Here is a 23,853-nt window from a genome sequence, read left to right on the forward strand (position 1 = left end):
TTTCTTCAAAAACTCCAAATACACATGTTAGGCCCCTTGAAGTTGTCCCACGGGCCACTGATGCTTTTTCTCATTTCAAAAAGTCTTTGTTTTCTCTGTGTTTTATTACTGTTTTTCCAAGCAAACAAATATTTTCCACTGTGATGATTAACTTGCTGTTAATCCCACCCAGTGTCTTTTGCATCTCAGACATTGTAGTCTTTTATCTCTAGAAGCTCAGTTTTATATTTTCCATGTTCACCCTTTGAACATGTGGGATTTAGTTATAACCGTTTCCACACCCTTGTTGGTTGTTCAGCACATGTATTAGTTCTGTGTCGGTTTCAGTGGAATAATCATTCTTCTCGCTACAGGCCGTCTTTTCCTGCTTCTCCGCATGCCTAGTCATATTTGATTGAATACCAGACACTGTGGATTTTATCATGTTGGGTGTCAGATATTTTTGTATTCTGATAACATTTCTCAAGTTTCATTCTGAGACACATTTAAGTTACTCGGAAATAGTTTGAGCCTTTTGGGTTTTGCTTTAGGATCTGTTAGGTGGAAGCAAAGAAATATTGATCTAGGGCTGATTATTCCCCACTACTGATGCAAGCAAGACCTTTGTGGATACCTTCCCCAATGTCCTACAGACTATGAGGGCCTCTAGATTGGCTGGAAGGAATAGGCACTATTCCCAGCTCTGCGTCAGGGCTGGGCCCTGCTCTCACAAGCCATCCTCGCAGCTGCTTTTTTCTCTGGCCTTGGGTCGGTTTCTCACATGCACGCTCCAATCAGGAAGCTGATTCCAAAGTGGGTGGGACTGCACAGATCTTTGGAGTTCTCCGCCTCCTCTTTGATATTCTGTCCTATGGTCTCTAGCTGCCTTGGGCTTCCTGGATTCTTCAACTCAGGGAATTCCTGGGGCTTGGCCTGGGTTCCTCCCCCCCCCCATTTACTGCAGCTTGGGGACTTTATAAAGCAGGGGCCCCCAAACTTTTTACACAGGGGGCCAGTTCACTGTCCCTCAGACTGTTGGAGGGCCGGACTATAAAAAAAACTATAATATGAACAAATTCCTATGCACACTGCACATATCTTATTTTAAAGTTAAAAAACAAAACGGGAACAAATACAATATTTAAAATAAAGAACAAGTAAATTTAAATCAACAAACTGACCAGTATTTCAATGGGAACTATGCTCCTCTCACTGACCACCAATGAAAGAGGTGCCCCTTCCGGAAGTGTGGCAGGGGCCGGATCAATGGCCTCAGGGGGCCGCAAGCGGCCCGCGCGGGCCCGTAGTTTGGGGACCCCTGCTCTAAGGATTGAAGCTGGAGTAGTCACAGGGCTCACTGTTTTTGTTTCCCATCTCTCTGGGATCACTGTCCTTTGTTGTCTAACAGTCAGAACTCCTGAAAACTATTGTTTCATATATTGTGTCTTACTGTTGGCGATAGCTTTATGTGAGAGGAAAAACCCACTCTGTTACTGTATCTTGGCTAGAGGCAGGGGTCGGAACGTCCTCTGCCACCACCAGTCCAACCAGGCTCGCTCTACTACCGGGTGAAATGCTTCCCCAGGTGAAGAGCCGATCTGAACCAGGAGTGCCTGGCTCCACCATGTGCCACTGCCCCTGCATCCCGAAAAGAGCGATGATGTAGCTAGCTACTTCCCAATTGAAGGGCAGGTATCATCATTACAAAATCTGATTCTTTCAAGAGCCGAGTGAGACAAATAGGCGTGACGAGCCCATCTGACAGGTAGGGAGTCTGAGGCCCAGAGAGACAGAGTGAACTGCCCGTGCCTACCTGGAGAGCGGGTGGCAGAGTCAGGGCTAATGCAGGCCTCCGCCCGCCCACCACCCCTGGGCTGTGCTGTGGCTCTCTCCCCCCTCCTGGCAGGGCGACAGGCTGGGAGCTGAGCTTTCATTCCTGATCGTAAGGACACATGTATTTCCCCGCTGGGAAGAGGAAAAACCACCCAGTGCCCCGCTAGGAAGCATGTGGAAAAGCAGTGTCACAACGACTGCGGTCCCAGGCGGGCTGCCGTGCTGCCTGGGCGCGTGACATGGACGGTACAAGCCTGTGTTTTTTGTTGCTATGGCGTGTGGACCACATGGGAGTGTGTTTCCTTGGCACATTTCAGCAGTGACTCATCCTCGTTTCTACAAGGACCGATTGGAGAGATGGGCAAGCCTGGGGGAGAGCTGTGACAACAGCAACGTTCGCTGTCTGTCAGCAAGTAGGCTGCCGCCATTGAGCGGCTCCTGAAAAGCTTGCGAAACAAAGCAACTTCAATCCCATTCGAAAAGTTGGCATTAGATGAAGGATGTGGAGCTCTGAAATGGATCCCCTTTAAGCTGAGGGTCTGATGTCCTCTTGGTTACCAGGAATTGGGCCACACACCGCTGTCAGAAGGCCCCGGCCTCTTGGGTGGCCTGGGAGCTCACACAAAGCATGAGATAATGGAAAGAACACAGGCTTTGGAAGCTGAAAGGTCTGGGTTTGAATTGTGTCTCTCCACTGCTAAGCCTTAGTTTCCCCGCCTGTAAGATGGGTGCAGGAAAGCCTGTCCTGAAGGCGGTCGTGAGGAGGCAGACTGGATTAGCCAGCTGGTGCATGGAGTCCACTGATGACCATCGGCACATGGGAGGTCCTGGGAGTTGACGGACAAAGAACGATGGAGCTGACCAAGGTAGCTCTACTCAATGAACTGTGACTCTCAACAGGTGGTACAGAGATCTCGCGACAGGAGACCATGCTTATGAGGAAGGATGCTGAGGGACAAAAGGAGAAAATGACGCCAGAGGCCAAAGATCAAGCTGGATTAGAAATGATCCTCGGAACTTGCCCCAGCCGAGGCCCCGCTGAGAGCGGCCACCGTGGGCTCCGGATAAGCAGCGGGTTTGAGGAGGGGAAACCACGTGCAGGTGTGTGAGCAGGGTTAGCAGCGGGTGTGAGGAGGGGAAACCACGTGCAGGTGTGTGAGCAGGGTTAGCGGCGGGTGTGAGGAGGGGAAACCACGTGCAGGTGTGTGAGCAGGGTTAGCGGTGGGTGTGAGGAGGGGAAACCACGTGCAGGTGTGTGAGCAGGGTTAGCGGCGGGTGTGAGGAGGGGAAACCACGTGCAGGTGTGTGAGCAGGGTAAGCAGCGGGTTCGAGGAGGGGAAGCCACATGCAGGTGCAGGTGTGTGAGCAGGGTTAGCGGCGGGTGTGAGGAGGGGAAACCACGTGCAGGTGTGTGAGCAGGGTTAACGGCGGGTGTGAGGAGGGGTAACCACGTGCAGGTGTGTGAGCAGGGTTAGCGGAGGGTTCGAGGAGGGGTAACCACGTGCAGGTGTGTGAGCAGGGTTAGCGGCGGGTGTGAGGAGGGGAAACCACGTGCAGGTGTGTGAGCGGGGTTAGCGGCGGGTGTGAGGAGGGGAAACCACGTGCAGGTGTGTGAGCGGGGTTAGCGGCGGGTGTGAGGAGGGGAAACCACGTGCAGGTGTGTGAGCAGGGTTAGCGGCGGGTGTGAGGAGGGGAAACCACGTGCAGGTGTGTGAGCGGGGTTAGCGGCGGGTGTGAGGAGGGGAGACCACGTGCAGGTGTGTGAGCGGGGTTAGCGGCGGGTGTGAGGAGGGGAGACCACGTGCAGGTGTGTGAGCGGGGTTAGCGGCGGGTGTGAGGAGGGGAGACCACGTGCAGGTGTGTGAGCAGGGTTAGCGGCGGGTGTGAGGAGGGGAGACCACGTGCAGGTGTGTGAGCGGGGTTAGCGGCGGGTGTGAGGAGGGGAGACCACGTGCAGGTGTGTGAGCGGGGTTAGCGGCGGGTGTGAGGAGGGGAAACCACGTGCAGGTGTGTGAGCGGGGTTAGCGGCGGGTGTGAGGAGGGGAGACCACGTGCAGGTGTGTGAGCAGGGTTAGGCCAGCAGAGGGAGAGGACGGACAGGGGCAAAGACATCCTGTTTCCTCTGAAAGGAGAGAGTGACAGAGAGGAAGGGGGGAGGGGAGAGAGAGACAGACGGACGTGGAAGGAGCGGAGAGCAGCTCCCGGCCTGTGGTTTTCAGAAACCACAAGGGGCAGCCTTGTCTTTGCTGCCTGCGGCCCCTCCGCGGGCTTCAGTCGCCACAGCCCTGCCCCTGCAGGCAGGCTGCTCCTGGCAACCCCAAGAGCCCTAACTAAGGCGGAAACCAATAAAGTACACAGACAGGGAATGGCGAGGTAAGGTACCAAAACCTTATCCATTCTTTGCTCGAAATGAGGGTTCTCTGGGTTGTTTCCCCCATTTTTTCTGTCTTCCCCTGACCAATTTCTTATATTAAGCTACGGCGGCAGCTGCTGGCTCTTTGCCATGTCCCTGCCGACACTGCCCCTCACCACGCTCTCCCTCCGTCCTTTCTGGGGGTTCCTGGGCCTGTGCTGAACGCACCTCTGCATGACCCCTCTCCCTGCCCTAGGCCTTCCAGTAATTTCCATCTGCATTTGCTGGGCTGACCTTCCTTCTCCTGCACTCGGGGCTCCGTCCAGCCCCTGCCCCGGGGAGGCCTCATTCCACGCGTGGGTCCCCTCTCTCTGAGTTCCTCAGAGCCTGTCCTGTTCTCCCGGCTAGAACAAAGGCAGAACATCTCAGGACAACCACGGGCAGTCTTTCTAAAAGTTTAAAGTCCTCGGCTGTGGTGTCAACCTGTCCCATTCCAGGCGGTACCACTTCCCAGCCGTGTGTCTTAGGGCAGGTTTCTTCATTTCTCTGTGCTCCAGTTTTATTTTCTGTGAGACGGTTTCCGGTCATTTCTATATACTTTATTAGGTTTGAGAGGCAGAGCGGAGGTAATGGGTGTGATGCCTTCAGAAGGGCTCTGGATTCCACAGATACCAGCTATGAGTCTTTGAAAGACTGTTCTGCAGAGAGCTGTCTCCTCCCTGCTGCGTGTCCTCTGAGAGGCGGGGGGGCCTCACCTGTGTTCCTCCTGACTGAGGTTTCAGTGTGGCTCAGCCCAGGCTCCTCTCCTCCACCCGCCATCACTAAGCACCAGTGTGTCGCCTGTCATCCTTTGGGTCACCGTCTCCAGCGATGGATCTGGACCCTTGCTGGGTCAGCTCCTGCTGCTGGCTCCCTTCAGGCCATTTCAGGGAGGAGTGGTTGCTCAGTTCAGTTCAGTTCAGTTCAATAAACATCGACTTGAGCCCATATTATACACTGAGCACGGGGACAGGTGCTGGGTATGCCAAGGATGAAGCCTTAGTCTCTGAGACGGACATGCAACAGAGAGAAGACCCTGGGAATTGGTGCCCAAAGTCTTTATATTGGAGCAGGGAGGTGGTGTCAAGCTGAGAGTGGGGACATCCCTGTGAGCAGCCCAGAACTGAGGGCATTGAATTAGAGAAGAGGATCGCGCAATTTTAGAAGCTACGGAATGGTTAAGGACAGCTGTGGATCCAATCCAACTTAATCAACCAGTCCAATCTAATTCAAGCTCATCCAACCCACTGAGCTAATTAAATCTACCCCATGCAAATGGAGAACTGATGAGGTGTGCCAGACACTATGCTCCTCAGTGATTCTTGGGAATTGCATACTCTGGTCCTAGACCTGGGGTGCGGGACTTCTTTTTTAAAAAACTAACTTCAAAATCAGAAAAATAAAATCTTTTTTTTTCTTTTTTATTAAGTGAGAGGCGGCGAGGCAGAGACAGATTCCTGCATGTGCCCCGACCAACCGGGATCCACCCGGCAAGCCCCCTATCAGGTAATGCTCAGCCAGTCTGGGCTGCTGCTCTGTTGCTCGGCAACTGAGCTATTTTAGCACCTGAGGTGAGTTCGTGGAGTCATCCTCAGTGCCCAGGGCCAACTTTACTCAAACCATTCAAGCCAAGGCTGCAGGAGGGGAAGAGTGAGAGAGAGAGAGAGAGAGAGAGAGAGAGAGAGAGAGAGAGAGAGATGAGGTGGGAGTGGATAAGCAGATGGTCACTTCTCTTGTGTGCCCTGACTGGGAATTGAACCCAGGACTTCTACATGCCAGGCTGACCCTCTGACACTCTATCACTGAGCCAACCAGCCAGGGCAGAAAAAAAAATCTTGACAAAAGTTGCTTTTCCTAAAAGGGAACCTTCAGAGTTTCAGGCCTTTCCCTGTGACCTCCACATGTGCTGGGAGCAGAAGCAGGATTTGGGGGGCAGATGTACTCGGGGAAGCTATTGCAGGATTAGCCTGGGCAGGAGGCTTTCCTTGGCTGGAGGGAGCAGGCTGACTTCCCCCTTAGGTAAGCCTGTCTGTCTGTTAGACACTGGGTCCAAACCATAAAACATATTTATAAATAGTTGCATTATGCACATCCTTAAAAATCTGCACAGTCCCTGGCTGGATGGCTCAGTTGGTCAGAGCATCATCCAGATACACCAAGGTTGCAGGTTTGATCCCCAGTCGTGGCATATAAAAGAATTAACCAATGAGTGCATAAATAAGTGGAACAACAAACTGATGTTTCTCTCTTTCTTTCCTAAACCAAAAACAACTGCACAATTAATACATATAAATACACAAATTCATTCTTGTTATAAATATTCCAGGGATCCAGAAAAACAAAAAAAATCTTGCACGCTCAATTCTGTTTCTGTCCTCCGAGCAGCTCTCAGTGTGGCATTTCTCCAGAAATCTTGTGTGCTACTGTGCATACCCATGCATTTATAAATATATAGCTTAGTGTAACATGTGAGTATTCTGAAGACTGTATGCACTGCTCTGCAATTTGCTTTTTTTAACTTACCATCATGTCTTGAAAAATTTCCCCACGGGACCTCCAGGTCTTCCTAACCTGCTTTAACTCTTGCAGGGGGCTGGGAGGATTCATATACATCTGCTCTTCTTTTATTTAATCATCCCAATTTGATGAACATTTTAGATGGTTTCTAAATTTTTGCTCTTACAACCAGTGCACAGAAGAGATCTTTGTCCATGCTTCTTGGGGTACATTTGTAAGTATTTCTTTAGAACAGATTCCAAGAAGTGAAATTGCTAGATTGTAGGGGATGCGTCCTTTTGTATTTTAATAGGTGCGCCTAGGTCCCTACCCATCTCTCTAGCGCAAAGGCTTCTCCAGTTTATATGCCCTCAGCAGCTGCGCATCTGCTCTCCAGAGATGGGGGGCTTCTTTGCTGGGGTTTCACTTCTCCTCTGCCTGTTCCTTTTTACAGTCCCCTTGGCTCTCCCTATAGACCTTGGCCAAATGCCATCTTCCTGTCCTTTGCCACCCAATTAAAGTCAAAGTTTCCAGTGTATAGACTTTGAGTGCTATCTCAAAATATACAGTAGATCAATCAAGGTGTGATGACTCTCATTTCAGAATGATCTTTTGTTCCACAGTAGGGTGTGCTGCAGGGTTTGGAGCAATCCACTAACTGATATTAAGCCTGCAATTCATTCATTCATGCACTGCGTTAGGCTCTGTGCTAGTTGTTCTGGAGTCCTTGTCTTCAAAGGGCATACTCTCATTGCTTGAACCAAGTCATGCCAGTAACTATTGGTATTAGGTAAATGTGTATTAATAGTTGGTTGGCTGTTGTTAAAATGTTTTAAATGCTCTCAAGAAAAAAAAAAGAGAGATCTCAGTAGCTGAGAGACCAACGATGCTTTAGAGCACAGAACAGTCCAGGATAAGCACTAAGATTTACTAGCGCAGAGCGGATGATTACTGGGGCTGTCTGGCCCGTTTGCCACAACAGAAACCAATGTAGGGACTTCCCCATCCCTGGGCAACAGTTGTTTTCCAGCATGAAGGAGAAGGGAGGATAAAAAAGAGATGTCTTTACCAGCCCCCCCCTGCTTCCTGTGCCCTTGCCATGGGAGTTGACAGTCGGCAGGACTGTTCACATCCATTCATTCATTCACTCACTCATTCATGTTGATATTTCTAAAAGATTTGTTTGTGATTATCTCACCTTCTCAGCTGGTGGGGAAAAAAGATGAAACAGTTTTCAGCCTGCATATGGAAGTGTCCTGTACAGATATGTTTTTTGTCCCTTATTAAAAAAAAAAAAGCCACCAGAAGCCAAGGCCACACCGTTCAGAGTTCAGATAGTGAGCTTGCTCATGAATCAAAAGATAATGTAGTGCTGGGTAGCAGGACCCGACCAGAGAATGTTCTGATTTATTAACCTGTCTCCCGAGTAAGATAAAGTCAGTGAGTGAATGGACATTAGGTTTCCGTTCTTCTGCCAGGGTTTGAGGGGGAAATAATCACTGAGGGATAAGCCACTGGCTGATGTCAGAGCCAGTTCAGAGAGGGTCGGGAGAAGTTCTGCCTGAATGGATGCTCATGAGAGTGGGCACCCCACCATGGATGCAGGCTGGGACCGCCCTATCAGCTAGTACAATTTACAGCTTATCCTTTTTTTCTCTGAACTCAGTAAAGAGACTTTTTTTTTTTAATTTTAGTTCCTAGTGTTAATGGCTGTTTCTGAATGCTAGGTAGAGCGTAAATGGACTGTAAATTATTGAAGTTATCTTTCAGAGGTCATTGTACAACATTCTATCCATCCATATGTCCATTGAACAATTGTAAGAACTAATATTTTCCCATAAGAAATTTACTTTATATGGGGGGCACATTACATAGACACATATAGCTCTTAATCTGTGGTTGATTGATTACCTCTCCTGCTAGACTGTAGGTTCTGAGAGCCAGGACAGTCCTGTTCACCGAGGACTCCCTCATGCCTCACACGCTGCATGACACATAGTAGATGCTCAATAAAAAAATGAGTCAGCGGGAGATGCTCCAGGCCTGTGGGGGGTGCTGTGTGTGGATCAGAGGAGGGCTGCTGGCCAGCAGTGAGATATAATCATTGGGAAAGGTGCTGGCTAGAGTCAGGATGTAGAATTTGGATATTATTCTCTGGGTTGGGAAAGACATTGATGTGTATCGAGCAGGAGAGTGACATGATAAATTAGGCTCTTTCACACATCCATTTCTTTATTCATTCCATTTAATAGAATTTGTCAAGTGTTTTCTATATATAAATGGTGTGGTAGAAAAAAAAATAAGATAGGGTCATATCCTCAAAGAGCTCACAATCTGGTGGGGGAGGTAGATAAATAAACAGATGATTATACTATGTAAATTTTATGCTAGAGGTTCACACAGAATACTGTGGGATGCCTTCTGGAGGAGGTAACATTTGAGCTGAGTCTCAAGGGACACGTACATGTTAGATAAAGAATGGGTGGGAAGGGTGCTGTTGGCAAGGAGAGAGGGAAGGCGCCTGTGATGCTTGGGAACGACTGCTCAGTGTAGTGTAGCTGGTGCACTGAGTGGGGAGCCGGGGGAGAAGCCGGAGATGGAGATGCAGCTGAAAAGGAGGGCGGAGTCAGAACAGAAAGACCCGGGAGGAGATCCCTGGACTTCCTCCTGTGGGTAATGAGGAAGGGAGACAGACGCTCAGATCGGTATTTTAGGGAGACCATGTGGATGCAGAGAATGGACTGGAGAGGAGCAAGACGGGCAAGGATGGAGACTGGCGAGGCGGCTGTTGTCCTTACCCAGGTGGGGAACCGAGAAGGGCCGGATTAGAGCAGTGTCTGGGGCGAGGGATAATAATAGGCAGCCCTGACTGAGCGCTCACTCTATGCCAGGAACTGTTCTACACGAACGCATGACCTCACACAGTCCTCTGGCGACCCGCTGAACGGAACTGGTGTTATTTCCATTTTACCAAAGAGGAAGGTGGGGCACCAGGTCACACACGTCTCATGAATGCAGATTGGCACTCAGGCCGTTTACAGGGTTGGGGACTCCAGGGGAAGAAGCAGTTTTCAGGTGCAGGTGTAGGGTCAAAGGAAGAGGACGAGCTCAGTGTAGACTGTTCATCTGAGAAGACGAGGGGACTCTTGAGAGGAGGCGTTGGGCAGCACCTGGACTGCTGGGTCCAGAGCCAGGAGGGATACCCAGGCTGGGCATGGCAATCTGAAAGTCACAGTAAAGGCTGAAGTGATGAAGAACAATGCAGACTGGCAGATGCCAAAAAAACAGCCCCCCGGAGTGCCCATCATGTAAGGGATGAGCAGCGAAAGAACAGCTGATAAAGGGGACTGAAAGGAGCTGGCCCAGAGGTGAGAAGCAAACAAGCCCCGGGTGGAGAAGAGTGTCCCAGGGGGCACGTGGTCGAGTCCACACGCTGCTGGGAAACTTGGTGGGGTGAAGGCTGAGGAGCAGGGGGCATCCTTATCCACAAGGACTGGGTCCAGTCACCAAGGGTTCACGGCTGCCCTTCACAAAGAAACGTTTCAATGGAGTGCTTGAGGTACCCTGGGAAGTGAGAGGGAGGTGAGGTGGTGGAGAGGAATAAGTCTAGAGGAAACTCGGAAACTCTTCGCTGGAAACTCTTCCCTCCTCCACTCCTTGCTATCACCCTGACCTTGATCAAAACAACTTCTTGTTGTGTTTGGGGAAAAAGGCGAAAACCCGACCTTTGGAAAAACCATGTGGGGATCTGAAGGTATTTATACTTTAGAGACTGAGTAGCCATAAGTGAGGAAGTAGCCAAGCTAATAGATGCCTAGCCTAATTGATTCTTATTTTCATCTCTTTATGGGAAACAATGCCCCCTGTTGGTCGTGTAGTGAATGGCCACCTCGCAGGCGATTCCGCCTTCTGATGCCTCCCTGGTGCTTTCTGGAGCAGGGCTGGCTGCCGCCGTATTGCGGAGGCTCCTGCCTTGGCAGCTTGCAAGTTGCTGAAGGCGCGCGTAACACATTCTCTCCCCTGCCTTGGAAAACACAACCGGGCAAACCGCCATTTCTAGTGGGGCCCATGAAAACACAGACATTAAGGATCATGGATTTGGCCATCAGATTGGCAAATGAGCCTTCTCTTAGGAAAGGCACTCAGGCAATGGTGTTTGGGAGCTGGAGGGGAGCTGTCCACAGCAGGCAGGGGCACCCCACCCGACAGCTGGGCCTGTTTATTGGGGGTGGGGGATACTGTTTCTCATGGCGAGTCATGGAGCGATTCCTTCCATATGTTGGGAATGTGGTCAACCTACATCAAAGGCAAAGGCTGAGGCTTCTGCAGGAGCCAACTGGGCTCACACATCCTGCCAATGACCTAACCGAGGCCAGCAAGACCTACGTGTTAGTGTTTGCCTGCATTTACAGTCCCGAATAGGCTAGTGGGCAGCTGCTCCAAGCAGGGCGTGGTGTGATGATGGGCATTCTCGTGGTGCTTTGGACACAGCTCAAGTGAGGAACCAACACAGAGTCCAGGCTGGGAAACTGAGATCCTGCTCAGACCCAGGGCTTCCAAACTGGTAGTGGAAAGGGTTCTTGGTGAGAAGGAGCTACATCTGGGTAGTGATTCCCAACCCTGGCTCCCCAAGCTGTTTCTGACACCCTCAAATAACAACCCAGGGCCATATTTTCTGGAGAATTTTCTGAACAATGAAGCTGGTGGCCAACCAACAAGACAGGATCTCCAGCTTCATGCCGGGCCTGCCAAGAAGCATGGGCCAGGTGGTGTGCGAAGTGTTTGATGACTACACGCAGAAACTTGGAGAAAACAAGAGTCTCCACCGGGCTCTGTGAGCAGATGATGCCTTTTGCTGTCACATCACAACTGAGAGTCCCACCAGCACCTGCCATCACCTTAAGTTTGGGGCAAGGAGGCCCTGGTCAGTTGGCTTAGTGACAGAGCATCGGCCCAGAGTGTGGATGTCCTGGTGTCCTGGGTTCGATTCCCGGTCAGGGCAGACAGAAGTGCCCATCTGCTTCTCCACTCCTCCCCTTCTTGCTTCTTCTTCACCCCCACCCAGCTGGCAGCCATGGCTTGCTTGGAGCTAGTTGGCTCTGGGCACTGAGGATGGTTCTATGGTCTCTGCCTCAGGTGCTGATAAATGGTCCTGGTTGCAACAGAGCAAGGACCCCAGATAGGGAGAGGATCACTCCCTAGTGGGCTTGCCAGGTGGATCCCAGTTGGGATGCATGTGGGAGTCTGTCTCTGCCTTCCCTCCTCTCATTAATAATAATAAAAAAAAACATTTAAAGTAAACAAAAAATTGAGGGCAAGGAGTCTGACTGGAGATGTCAACACCTGAGACAACTGTTGTAGGCTCTTGCCACGCGGCTGCCTCCAATCTGCACTTGTGCATATATCCACTTACTCATTTCATTCCTCCTCAGTTCCCGAGTTCTGTCCTCACTCCCTGCTCTGTTCCACCTACTCTCCTCTGCCCCGACGGCTTCCAGCTCTCTCTCTCTCTGGAGCCCTGACCCCTTTCAGAAGTTTTTGGTTTGATTAGGGTCACTAAGTGTGCGGCCGGCAATGATACAGATGTCATCATCTGTCACAGGCGGCTTACCAGCCTGAGGGGAACGAGGGCCCTTAGAGCAGATTCTAATGGGAGTTTTGGCAGGGTGGGCGGTGGAGGCAGGGAGAGCATTAGAGCGCAGCCTCAGAGCACTCTCTGAGCACACGGCGCAGACCAGAGCGGGAGGGGCGTTTGTTCTTTCAACAAGGCCTGCTGACGGAGGCACTGGGAGCGTGCAGCCAGAAAGACCCGAGCCTTGAAAGTTCCTGAATGGCAGGTGTAAGGAGTAGTGATGTGCCAGGAAAAGTGTGTCCTACAAGGAGAGTAGTGTGTGTCTTAGGAGTGTGACAGAACTGCCCCCCAAGCCCCCTTCCTTCTGCGCATGCTCCAAGGCTGGGACCGCGTATCGCTCAACTTCATTTCCCCGGCACAGTGGGTACTCGGGGAGTATTTGCTGAAGGAATAAATGAATGCACAATGTGTTGTGTGGAGCTACTAGCTGCTCCTTGGGGAGTGGCAGGATGGGATGGGAAGGTCTTCTTAGAGACCATGTTCTTTGAACAGTATTTGGAAATAGGAAGAAGCCTTTGCCAAGTAGATAAGACAGGGAAGGGATTCTGGGCAGAAGGAACAGTGGGTGCAAATGTACCTAGGTGGGCATCCAAGATCGGGGGACTATTTGGCAGATGGCTCCCCATACTGGAATGTAGGGTACATGTTGGTCAGCCACAGGCAGGTAATGAGGTTGGAGAGGGGGCAGTGGGCAGGTGGGAGGGGGCATCAGGAGCCATTCTAAAATAGCTGGGATTTTGCAAATTATAGGAAGTCCGGGAATGTAAGGGTTTAAGGCAGGGTGGCGATGTGACCATGTGTGGGGGCAGAGGAAGAGGCAGGAACGAGGAGTATGCCCAGAGCCTCTCTCCTAGAGTTAGGGCTGTTGCTTACTCCAGCTCCTGCAGAGCAGGGCACGGGTGCAAAACTGCTGTTGGCCAAACTTCCCGGTGATAGCTGTGAGCTTGAGTGACACGGGCAGGGGCTCCCAGGCTGTTCACGCTGGAGGCCCTTTGAAGTCGTTTGCTCCAGTTCTCCCATTCTATGGATGGGAAACCTGAGGCCCGGGGAGAAGAGCAACCTGTCCAAGGTCTCACGGAACAGTCAGGGCAGGAATCCAGACCTCTAGGCTCCTAGTCTGGTTTTCTCTCCAGAGAGACATCCAACTTCAAGATGAGTGTTGCTACGACCCTGGCTATGTGACCTTAAACCAGTTACTTAATGATGTAGTGTTGTCATCTGGACCACGGAAGTAACAATATCGCCCTCTCAGGACTGTTGCGGGGGACTGAGTGAGATCATGCATGACAGGTGTCTGCAGCTTAATGCCTGGCAGGTAGTGCGCGCTCAGATCGTAGCAACTTTGTGTATAAGCCTCCAGGGTTCTGCTCCTGCTCCCAGCGCACTGTCCCAATCAATGCCTGTGTCTGGTGGCGGCAGACCCGGGATCACGCAGGGGCTACTGTCAAGCTGAGCTAGCCAGGGGGGCATTTCTCAGGTTCCCCACAAAGGCAGGGGCATCCCTTGTCTTAACCGGGGGTAGGGCAACTACAGATGAAAAGAAGCAATTTGGTCTGGGTCACAAAATAAAATAAAAACATATCGAGGAAGAAGGTCATGAATAATTTTGCAAGAGTGGAATGACTGTTACCAGGTAAGAGGACTTTTCCGTTGACACAGAGATTCAGGGCAGAGTTCCTTCAAGTCCCCTGTGCGTCTGAGGGCTCTCACTCAGAAATCAATTTCCCTAGCATGGGGCACACCAACTTCCCAGGACACGGACTTCTGCTCCTCACAGTCTTGTCACCTGCCCACCCCCAGCCAAGGCTCCCGTGAGCTTGGGCCTCAAGCAGCAGAACCCTGGGATGGGAACCACGTGCACTCCACAGACTGTAAGATGCACCACGACTGTATGTGCCACCAAGAGAGACTGAGCTCTGCCAATGGGAACTGGGAGATTCACATGATCGGGGAACAAATCCTGGTTGCAGAAATGTTACAACATGGAAAAAATAGGCATCTTAGAACCAATGAAATGCAGTGTTTGAGGACCAGGGGCAGCTGTATCAGTCAGCACTCAGGGCAGAGTAGAAACATACAATTGGGGGCAAATCCCCAAATTATACTTGGTCTCACATTATTTATTATTTTTTCTTTGTGAAAGAAACCATGACAACAGAGGCTCGACGAGGACACTGGCTCTGTTTGGTTCACTACTGTTTCCCCACCACTTCACTCATAGTAGGTGTTCAACAAACATTTGCTGAATGAGAAAACAAAGCCACATCACAGCTTCTGGTCAAGATGGCAGCACAAGTAAAGGTACTCGCATCCTCCCACAACCACATCAAAGATGCAACTACACTGCAGAACAGCCGTCACTCAGAACCCCCGGAACTCTAGCTGAGTGGAAGTCCTACAACTAGGATATGAAGAAAAAGCCGCATCGAGACTGGTATGAGGGGTGGAGATGCAGAACGAGCTGGTCCCACACCCACATGCGGTGGACAAGAATTAGGAGGGCTGTCGCGGCTGTGGGGGTCACCCCTGAGGAGTGAGGCATCCCAGCCCCAGACCAGGGCTCCCAGCCCAGGGTTCCAGTGCCAGGAAGACAAGTCCCCATAACTTCTGGTTGTAAAAACCAACAAGGATTGTGTCTGAGTGAGACAAAGAGCTGCGGGAGTCTTAGGTATTCCTCTCAAAGGGCCCACGCATGAACTCACCCAGCCTCACTCCCTGTGAGCCGTGGCACTCACTCCCTGTGAGCTGTGGCTCTCACTCCTGTGGGCACTCACTCCAGCCCTGGGGCAGCAGCTTGAAAGGAATCAGGGACATATAGGGAGGAACTGAATTTTCTGGCATCAAGCAAGAGCTGGAGGGGTGGCATTCTCCCAGGCAGGAGTGCTGGCAGCGGCCAGTGTTCCTTTTCTGAGCCCTCCCCCCACAGAGCCGGCAGCAGGTGCTGAATCTGAGTCTCCATTGACCTGGCTCACACTGTCAGCCCCGCCCTGCCCTGGTAATTCCCTGAGGCCTGGCCCCACCAATTTGCTAACCCATCCAAGCTGTTTCTAGTGGCTTCTCCATACAAATGGCCTATCTTGGCTCTCACACTTCAGACTTTCCTGAAATCATTCAAACCAGCAGCACCTGGCCCCTGCATCTCCCTTACCTCTCACTAAGTGGCCCAAGGCCCAGAACTAGAGGCTGCCAGCTGTGGTTCACAGCTTGGCCTCTCCTGGATACCTCCAAGCCCAAGTAAAAGTCATCTGAAGATTGCTTTGTAGCCCATGCTAGGTGGCCCTGGACAGAACACAGGCAGTGGCTGACCTTGGCCTGTACCTTCTGGAAGGCCCCAGAACCAGTGCACCCAAATGGACAGCTTCAGATCATGCTGGATCACACCCCTACTCCATGAGCAACACACTCAAGGGGTGGACTCAGCAGGCACCAGAACCCTGCTGAAGTAAGTCCTGCTCTGTGGGGTGGGCCCCTGCCCAGTTGACCCTCTCCGGTGGTCCCAACCGGTCCTTGCAGACGATGGGCCTTATGGCCAATCCCTCCCATTGATGTGCCATAGCAACTAAGGCTCAACTACAACGGGGGTGGGGTGGGGTGGACACAGCCCGCATGAGGGGCACGCCTCAAGGACCCAGCTGAGGTGATCAGGGAGGCTGTACCACTGGAGCCCATAGGACACCTACTACATTGCGCCAGTCTATGAAGCTCGGGAGACACAGCAGCTCTACGTGATACACGGAAACAAACACAGGGAGGCTGCCGCAGTGAGGAGACAAATGAACATGTCCCCGATGAAAGAACAGAACCAAACTCCAGAAAAAGAAGTAAACAAAATGGAGACGAGCAAGCCACTAGAGGCAGAGTTCAAAACACTGGTTATCAGGCTGCTTAATAAACTTCGGGGTAGAGTAAATGAACTTAGAACTTCAACATCATAAAAAAAGGACCTGGAAACCATAAAAAAACAAAAACCTGTCAGGAATGAAGGATATGCCAACTGAAATGGAGAATAATTTACATGGAATCAATAGGAGGGTAGATGGAGCTGAGGATCAACAGTGATTTGGAATATAAGGAAGAAAAACCATCCACTCAGAATAGCAAAAAGGAAAAATAACCCCCCAAACTGAGGATAGTATAAGGAGCCTCTGAGACAACTTCAAGTGTATCAACATTCACATTATGGAGGTGCCGGGAGGAGGAGAGAGAGAACAAGAATTTGAAAATCTATTTAACAAATGACAAAATCTTCCCTAACCTGGTGAAGGAAATAGACATACAAGTCCAGGAAGCACAGAGGGTCCCCAAACAAATGATGAACTCAAAAGGGCCCACACCAAGACACACCATACTTAAAATGCAAAATACTTAAGACAAAGAATCTTTTTTTTTTTTTTTTACAGAGACAGAGAGAGAGTCAGAGAGAGGGATAGATAGGGACAGACAGACAGGAACAGAGAGAGATGAGAAGCATCAATAATTAGTTTTTCATTGCAACACCTTAGTTGTTCATTGATTGCTTTCTCATATGTGCCTTGAGGAGGTGGGGGCTACAGCAGACCGAGTAACCCCTTGCTCGAACCAGCGACCTTGGGTCCAAGCTGGTGAGTTTTGCTCAAACCAGATGAGCCCACGCTCAAGCTGGCGACCTCGGGGTCTCGAACTTGGGTCCTCCGCATCCCAGTCCGACGCTCCACCCACTGCGCCACCACCCAGTCAGGCCAAAGAGAGAATCTTAAAAGCAGAAGAGAAAAGCAGTTAGGTGCCTACCAGGGAGCTCTCATAAGACTGCCAGCTGATTTCTCAACAGAAACTTTGCAGGTTAGAAGGGAGTGGCAAGAAATATTATTCAAAGTGATGAAAAGCAAAGACCTATAACCAAGATTACTCTACCCAGCAAAGCTATCATTTGGAATTGAAGAACAGATAATGAGCTTCCCAGACAAGAAAAAGCTAAAGGAGTTTATCACCATCAAACTCATTATCACATGAGATGTTAAAGAGTGTTCTTTAAGAAGAAGAAGAAGAAAAATAATAAATATGAATAATAAAATGGCAATAAATACATATCTATCAATAATTGAATCTACAAAACAAACCCAATGAACAAGCAGAACAGAAAGAGACTCACAGATACAGAGAACATTTTGATGGTTGTCAGATGGGAGGGGGTTGGGAGAGGGGTGAAAAAACTGAAGGGATTAAGAAGTATTAAATTGGTCGTCTGGTTGTTGCAGGATAGTCATGGGGAGGTAAAGTACAGCATAGGGAATATAGTCAGTAATATTCTAATGACTATGTATGGTGTCAGATGGCTACAAAGTTTATAGGGCTGACCACTTTATAAGTTATATAATGTCTAATCACCGGGGTGTGCCTCTGAAACTAATATATATAATATGGTATGTCAACTGTAATTGAAAAGTAAAAAATGATTTAAACAAACATTTTAAAAAGCCGCATTATAAAACATGAGAAAAAACCCAGAAAAGAAAACAAATCATTCATAACCCTCTCACTGTGGGTATTTTGGCTTATTTCCTTCGAGTCTTATTTCCTATGAATATGCTTTTATATACATGTAAACATAATGTATTATTAGATTTAGCCCCGGGATGTGTTTTTGTATTTCTCTATTAATATGAATGAAATGATAAAATGAGATGATGCGGAAATGCTTTGAAGACTGTGAAGTGTTTAACCAAATATCATATTATTAGTTATAATTATCATAGCAATACGCATATGAATGGGGCTGATTTTCTGCAAGTATACTTCAAAGCCAAAAAAACACAAATTTGCCCTCTGATGCTGGGAATGTGTTTTGCTCCCACTCACCATGGGGAGTCCCTCTGACTCATATTGGGAAGAGAAAGAGACTGAAGGATTCTTTAGAGGTCATCCTGTCCATCTCCCACCCAGCTCAGACATGTCATCCGTATCACTACAGGAGGGTAGGTGGAGCTGAGGGAGGAAGGAGCCATCTCTCAGGCCATTAACACAGCAACCTACAAAGACCTTCTTCTATCCAACCTTCTAGTGGCTAGACGAAGTGACAGTGGGTTTCAGAGAGTGCTGCCCACGTCCCATGCGTTCCCTGTGTACTAACAGCAATATGGACCTAAATGTCAACACAAGTCCCTCGTGGCAGGTGTGGTGTTACTGTAAACAAACCACAAAGTCAGATTTGCCCTGGGCAACTAGTCAAAAGCTCACCTTTAGAGAGTCAAAGAATCATGGACACTGCTAGTAATTAGTCTAAGCCCTGCCTGGGCCTTCGAAGGGAGGAGGGTTTACTCACCCGATACACAGAACTCAGTGTCGGCCTGCCAAGATCCAAACAAATGCTAACACAGTTTCTGCGTCCCTAGGATGACCCTAGCCTCCTAAAGTCCCTGCCTGAGGAGCTGAAAACTGCCCAAAGAATTCACTATGTACACCTGCCAACCCCGTAGGTAGGACCTCTGTCCCCTGTCTTTATGGGAGGGTGGGAGCCAGCCTTGGACAGGTGCCGGCTGGAAGCCCAGAGGGGCTCCCAGGGACCACCCTCTCCGTCCCACTCTGCGTTTGCACTTCCCCGCCCCTGCTCAGCCCCCCCTGTTCCCACGGCCCCCTCCCCGATTTTCCCTTTAAAATGCCCGCTCACCCCTGCACGATCGCAGGTGAGTTTGTTGCATGTGGAACCCGCTTTTCTATTGCACTAAGTCTATTACTGCTTAAAATCTGTCCTTGCCCTTTAACTAGTGCCCGGCTCTGTTTATCTAGGACAGTCCTGGGGCTTGCTGTCACACTTTGGCTAACAGCTGCCAAAGCGGACATTCTCACTCTTTAAAAACTTTTCTCTTCAATTTCCGTTGACGTTCAATATTATACTAGTTTCCAGTATCCAGCATAGTGGTTAGACATTTATAGGAGTGATGAAGTGGTTCCCCAGGTACGTCCAGTGCCCCCCTGGGACCATACGTGGTTATCACACTATTATCGGCTCCATACAGTCCCCATGCTGGACTTTCATCCCCAGGTACGTCCAGTGCCCCCTTGGAACCATACATGGTTATCACACTATTATCGGCTCCATACAGTCCCCATGCTGGACTTCCATCCCCAGGTACGTCCAGTGCCCCCTTGGAACCATACGTGGTTATCACACTATTATCGGCTCCATACAGTCCCCATGCTGGACTTTCATCCCCAGGTACGTCCAGTGCCCCCTTGGAACCATACGTGGTTATCACACTATTATCGGCTCCATACAGTCCCCATGCTGGACTTCCATCCCCAGGTACGTCCAGTGCCCCCCTGGAACCATACGTGGTTATTACACTATTATCGGCTCCATACAGCCCCCATGCTGGACTTTCATCCCCAGGTACGTCCAGTGCCCCCCTGGGACCATACGTGGTTATCACACTATTATCGGCTCCATACAGTCCCCATGCTGGACTTCCATCCCCAGGTATGTCCAGTGCCCCCCTGGGACCATACGTGGTAATCACACTATTACCGGCTCCGTACAGTCCCCATGCTGGACTTCCATCCCCGAGAGGGTTTCTCCTGACTCAGACCCTCAGCCCTGATCGTGGCTCCTGCCACCTGAGCCTGGTTCACGCCCTCCTGTCTGTCCTTGAGGATGAGGTTTCCTGAGCTCACAGTTCGGTCCTCACCTTGCACACCCTTGCACACCCTTGCACACCGTTTCTGCTTGCACCGCCCGTCTTAGTCCCGGGGCCCGTAAAGCCTGGCCGACCTCCCAGCCCCTCGGCCCCTCCGCCAAGCTGCCACCCCGCTCCTCTGGGCTCCAGTGGAGGCTGACCTCGGCCTTCGGCAGCTGCCCAGGCGCTGAGTACTGTGCCCGGTACTCACTGAGGGGGACACCATCACTTGTCCCCCAGAGCTGCAAAAACACAGCTTACTCACAGATTAAACCCTGTTTCTAACACAGAATATTGTTTCATAAGAATGGCTAAGGAGCTCCAGTCATGACGGATGAAAGATGACATTTGAGTTAAATGCTAAAAAGAAGCTGAACTTGAAAGCTACATGTGAACCTCTTTGCTGATCACTCCTCCACTGCTCTCCCTGATTGTCCCTCTCTGACACGGGACAGCTGGCACCTCCTACCACTCACTGACTCACTCTCTGCCCCAGGCATCGCAGGGTGAAGATTCTGCATGATCTGGTTTAGGACTTCCTCAGAGTCGCAGCCCCTCCAGCTTGTATTCTTGGCAAACCAGGGGCAGGGGAAAGAGAGGGTCCCTGGGTCTCCCTGCAGTCCTGCTGTGAGACTCCTCCCTATCGAGAATTTGTGAGTGTCTCCCTTCTAAGATGTGAAACGCACATCAGCCCTGAGCCTGTGCTGGTCCTCACTCCACTGCCAAGCAGAGGTGGCGCAGCAGTCCTGGTGGCTGGGAGGTCCCTTCCTGGCACCACACCTGACACCGCAGGCAGGGCCCCTGCGCGAGGCTTCCTTCCACTTCAGCCCTGTTACCAGAGTGACACCCCCACTCCTTTGCCTCTTTGTCGGCAGGTTTGAATTATATCAGCAGTGATACAACATGCAAAATCCTGGTTAGCAGTTTCCTTAGCATTCATCATTGCCTCTACCTTGCCCACCCCAAATATTTTTTCCCGAATGTTCTAGTAAAAAACAAAACAAACCAAAACAAATAACAATGCAGGGAAAAAGAAAATTCACGGGGTTTCCTTTACACCCAATTTTAGGAACTGACACGTGGCACCAGGGAATTGGGTTAGGAAGGTAGCTGACACTTTCTCCACTCTCAGGGTGAGTCTCTTTACTGAGCCCAGCTGTGCTCCAGCCTCCTGGGTAACTCAGGACCTTCCAGATGTGGGAATCCCTCTTCTCCTCCCAGCTCTGCAGGTGGCCCGGATAGGCGAGGACTACCGACCGAGGGAGCCCAGGAACTTACCCTCTGCTCCTGTGTGGCCACGAAAGTCTGGAACCCTGGAGCCACCCCAAAGCCCAGCTCCTGGATGAAAGGCGGCTCAGACTGACTGTGGATCTGAACTTTCACTCCTGCTTCAAACGTCGTTTCCTCTGAAAGAACAAAGATGGACAGAACCGTGGGTCAGAGACAACAGATGCTGCGGAGTCCTGGGGCTGAAAAACTCAAAGGGACACCAGAGAGGTCATGTGGTAGGCAGAATTGAAGGCTCTCAAAGTTGTCCACCTGTTTATCCCTGGAAGCTGTCAATATGGTACCTTTCATGGCAAAGGGACACTGCAGATATGATGAAGTTAACGATCTCGGGACTAGGAGACTATTGAGAACTATCTGTGTGTTCCAATGTGATCACAGGGCCTTTGTAAGAGGGAGGCAGGAGAAGCCGGGTCAGAGAGAGAATGGTAACATGCTCTGCTGCGGGCTTTGAAGACGGAGGAAGGAGCCACAAGCCAAGGGATGTAGGCAGCTTCCAGAAGCTGGAGAAGGTAAGGAGGTGGGTTTTCTCTAAGCCTCCAGAAGAAACGCAACCCTGCCAATATCTTGACTTTAGTCCAGTGAAGCCCATGAAGAACTTTTGGCCTCCAGAACTGTGAGACATTAAATCTGCATTGTTTTAAGCCTCTAAGTTAGTGGTAATTTGTTTCAGTAGAAATCAGAAACTGATTCAGGTCAGTTAGGCCAACACCTTGCTTCAGTCTCCCAAACTATAGGATGCGATTACAATGTGAATCAAGCACCTTTTGTTTGTTCATTCATAAACTTTTCCCCTGGGAGGAGATCAGGAGGGGGAAACGTTATGAGACACAGTAGAAATAAAAATACAGGGCTTGCTTGTATCATATGCTGCATGTCAGGGCCCTGAGTTGCAGAGATGGGCAACTAAATGAGAAGCTCCTGCCTTTTTTTTTTTCTTTGGCAGGAGGAACGGCCTGGGCAGTGAGAGGCGGCAGGGGCGGCAGAAGGTGATGGGATGGCGGAGTTGGGCTCATCCTATATGTTGGCACTCAAAATTGGTGGAGAGTGCTCCTCTGGGATATATAAGCCTTTCATAGGCTCCTTCTCTTCATTCATCTTGCCAAACAGCCTAAAGAACAAGCTTTCCCAAGCACAAACCTGTGTAACTCTCTCCTGTGCTTATAAGGAGCCTCATCACCTTCGCCTGCCCCTGCCCCAGCCTTGCTCTGGGCAGCCTTCTACTCGTGGCTCTACCTGGTGCCACCCTCCAGGGCTGCCCAGGTGGGTGGTTACTGGTCCTTGCTCTGCAGAGGCACACAGATCTCTCCTGCCTGGGTGGTTTCTGCCTTGCCCACCTGTCCATCTCCCTGCTCATCCCTGAAAACTTAGCTCCCAGCCCCACACAAAGAAAGTCCTGCATTTGCTCTGTTGGTTCTTCCCATAAGCCTGACATGCCACCGCCACATGTGTAATAGTCCTTCATCTGACCACTGTGCTTCCACAGACTAGAGCATCCTGAGGCCACGTTCTGGGATTTCTGGATCTCCAAGGCCCTGCACGGGACCAGCCACCTACCTGGTACTGGGGAACGAGTGAAGGATTTATGACTCAAACCTCACTCACTGATCAATGGGCAAGGCCAATTTAGAGCCCAAGCCAAGGAGAGTTCAGAAAGGAGAGAGTGAGGAGAGGGTGGTAAGAGAAGGCGGTGGGTGAGAAATGGAGGTCGGAAGTTAGGGAGGAAGGGAGGGATGTGTCAGCACTGGGGCCATCCCTTGGGGAGAGTTTGGGGACATGCACTAAAGCTGTCACACACAAGAACGGTGAACAAGGAAGGACTGGGGCCAGGTGAGTGGGCAGGACCCACAAGCTACATGGGGACCAGGACAGAGGCAGAGAAGGGGTCCGGAGCTGGGTGAGAAATCCAAGGTGGGTGCATGGAGAGAAAGGTGTGGCAGGCAGACAGCCTGCAGGGAGGATGGGCATGGCTTCCGTCGCCTGGACGAGGAGTCCAGTGGCAGACACAAGGTGCAGACAGAGCCCTGAGCCTCCCAGTCCGTGTTTGTGGAGAGGGACAGAACCCAGCCATCCCCGAGCACACCCCTCCCCCAGCAGTCAGCTGTCCTTTGATCTCTTTATCCAGATCACTGGGTCCAAACTCCTGCCCACGTGTCCCTCCCTGTGTGCCCGTGGTTCTGTGTCCCTCTCTCCTGTCTGTGACGAATGCCTCAAGAGAACAGAGTGCCCACTGCCTCCCCGGGGCCGGTCCCCAGGTACATCAGGAGGGACTGTGGGAGAGGAAGGATGGATGGGAGGAGGGGGCGGTCACTTTCAGCAGCTGTGCTTTCTAAGGCCTGCCCGGGAGTAGGGGTGAGGAGAGGTGGAGGAGCCCCAAGAACAGGCTCTCAGTGGGGAAAGACTGAACAGGTTGTGATGTCGGGATTGCAGGATGTCCACGCTCAGGAGTTCGGGATGGAGAGATGCCAACACTGGCTTCCCAGAGCCAGCCGGAGCCGCGCCTGCTGTAGAACTGAGCTTAGAGCCCTGACAGCCAGGAGGACGGTCTCAGAGGTGGGGTCAGTCTCAGAGACGGAAAAGGATGC

At 50.8% G+C, this 23,853-nt stretch overlaps 1 protein-coding gene across 1 annotated transcript in view; it reads right to left on the bottom strand.

Annotated features, from left to right (window-relative positions):
* The window catches only part of ASIC2 (acid sensing ion channel subunit 2), a 259,471-nt gene that overhangs the window by 43,090 nt on the left and 192,528 nt on the right, over nt 1–23,853 (bottom strand). The window contains exon 3 of the mRNA XM_066363828.1: nt 21,260–21,387. Within this exon, the coding sequence (XP_066219925.1) occupies nt 21,260–21,387 (128 nt within the window). The remainder of the gene's footprint in view (nt 1–21,259; nt 21,388–23,853) is intronic.

The sequence above is a fragment of the Saccopteryx leptura genome, chromosome 2 (genome assembly GCF_036850995.1).
Source record: "Saccopteryx leptura isolate mSacLep1 chromosome 2, mSacLep1_pri_phased_curated, whole genome shotgun sequence".
NCBI lineage: Eukaryota > Metazoa > Chordata > Mammalia > Chiroptera > Emballonuridae > Saccopteryx > Saccopteryx leptura.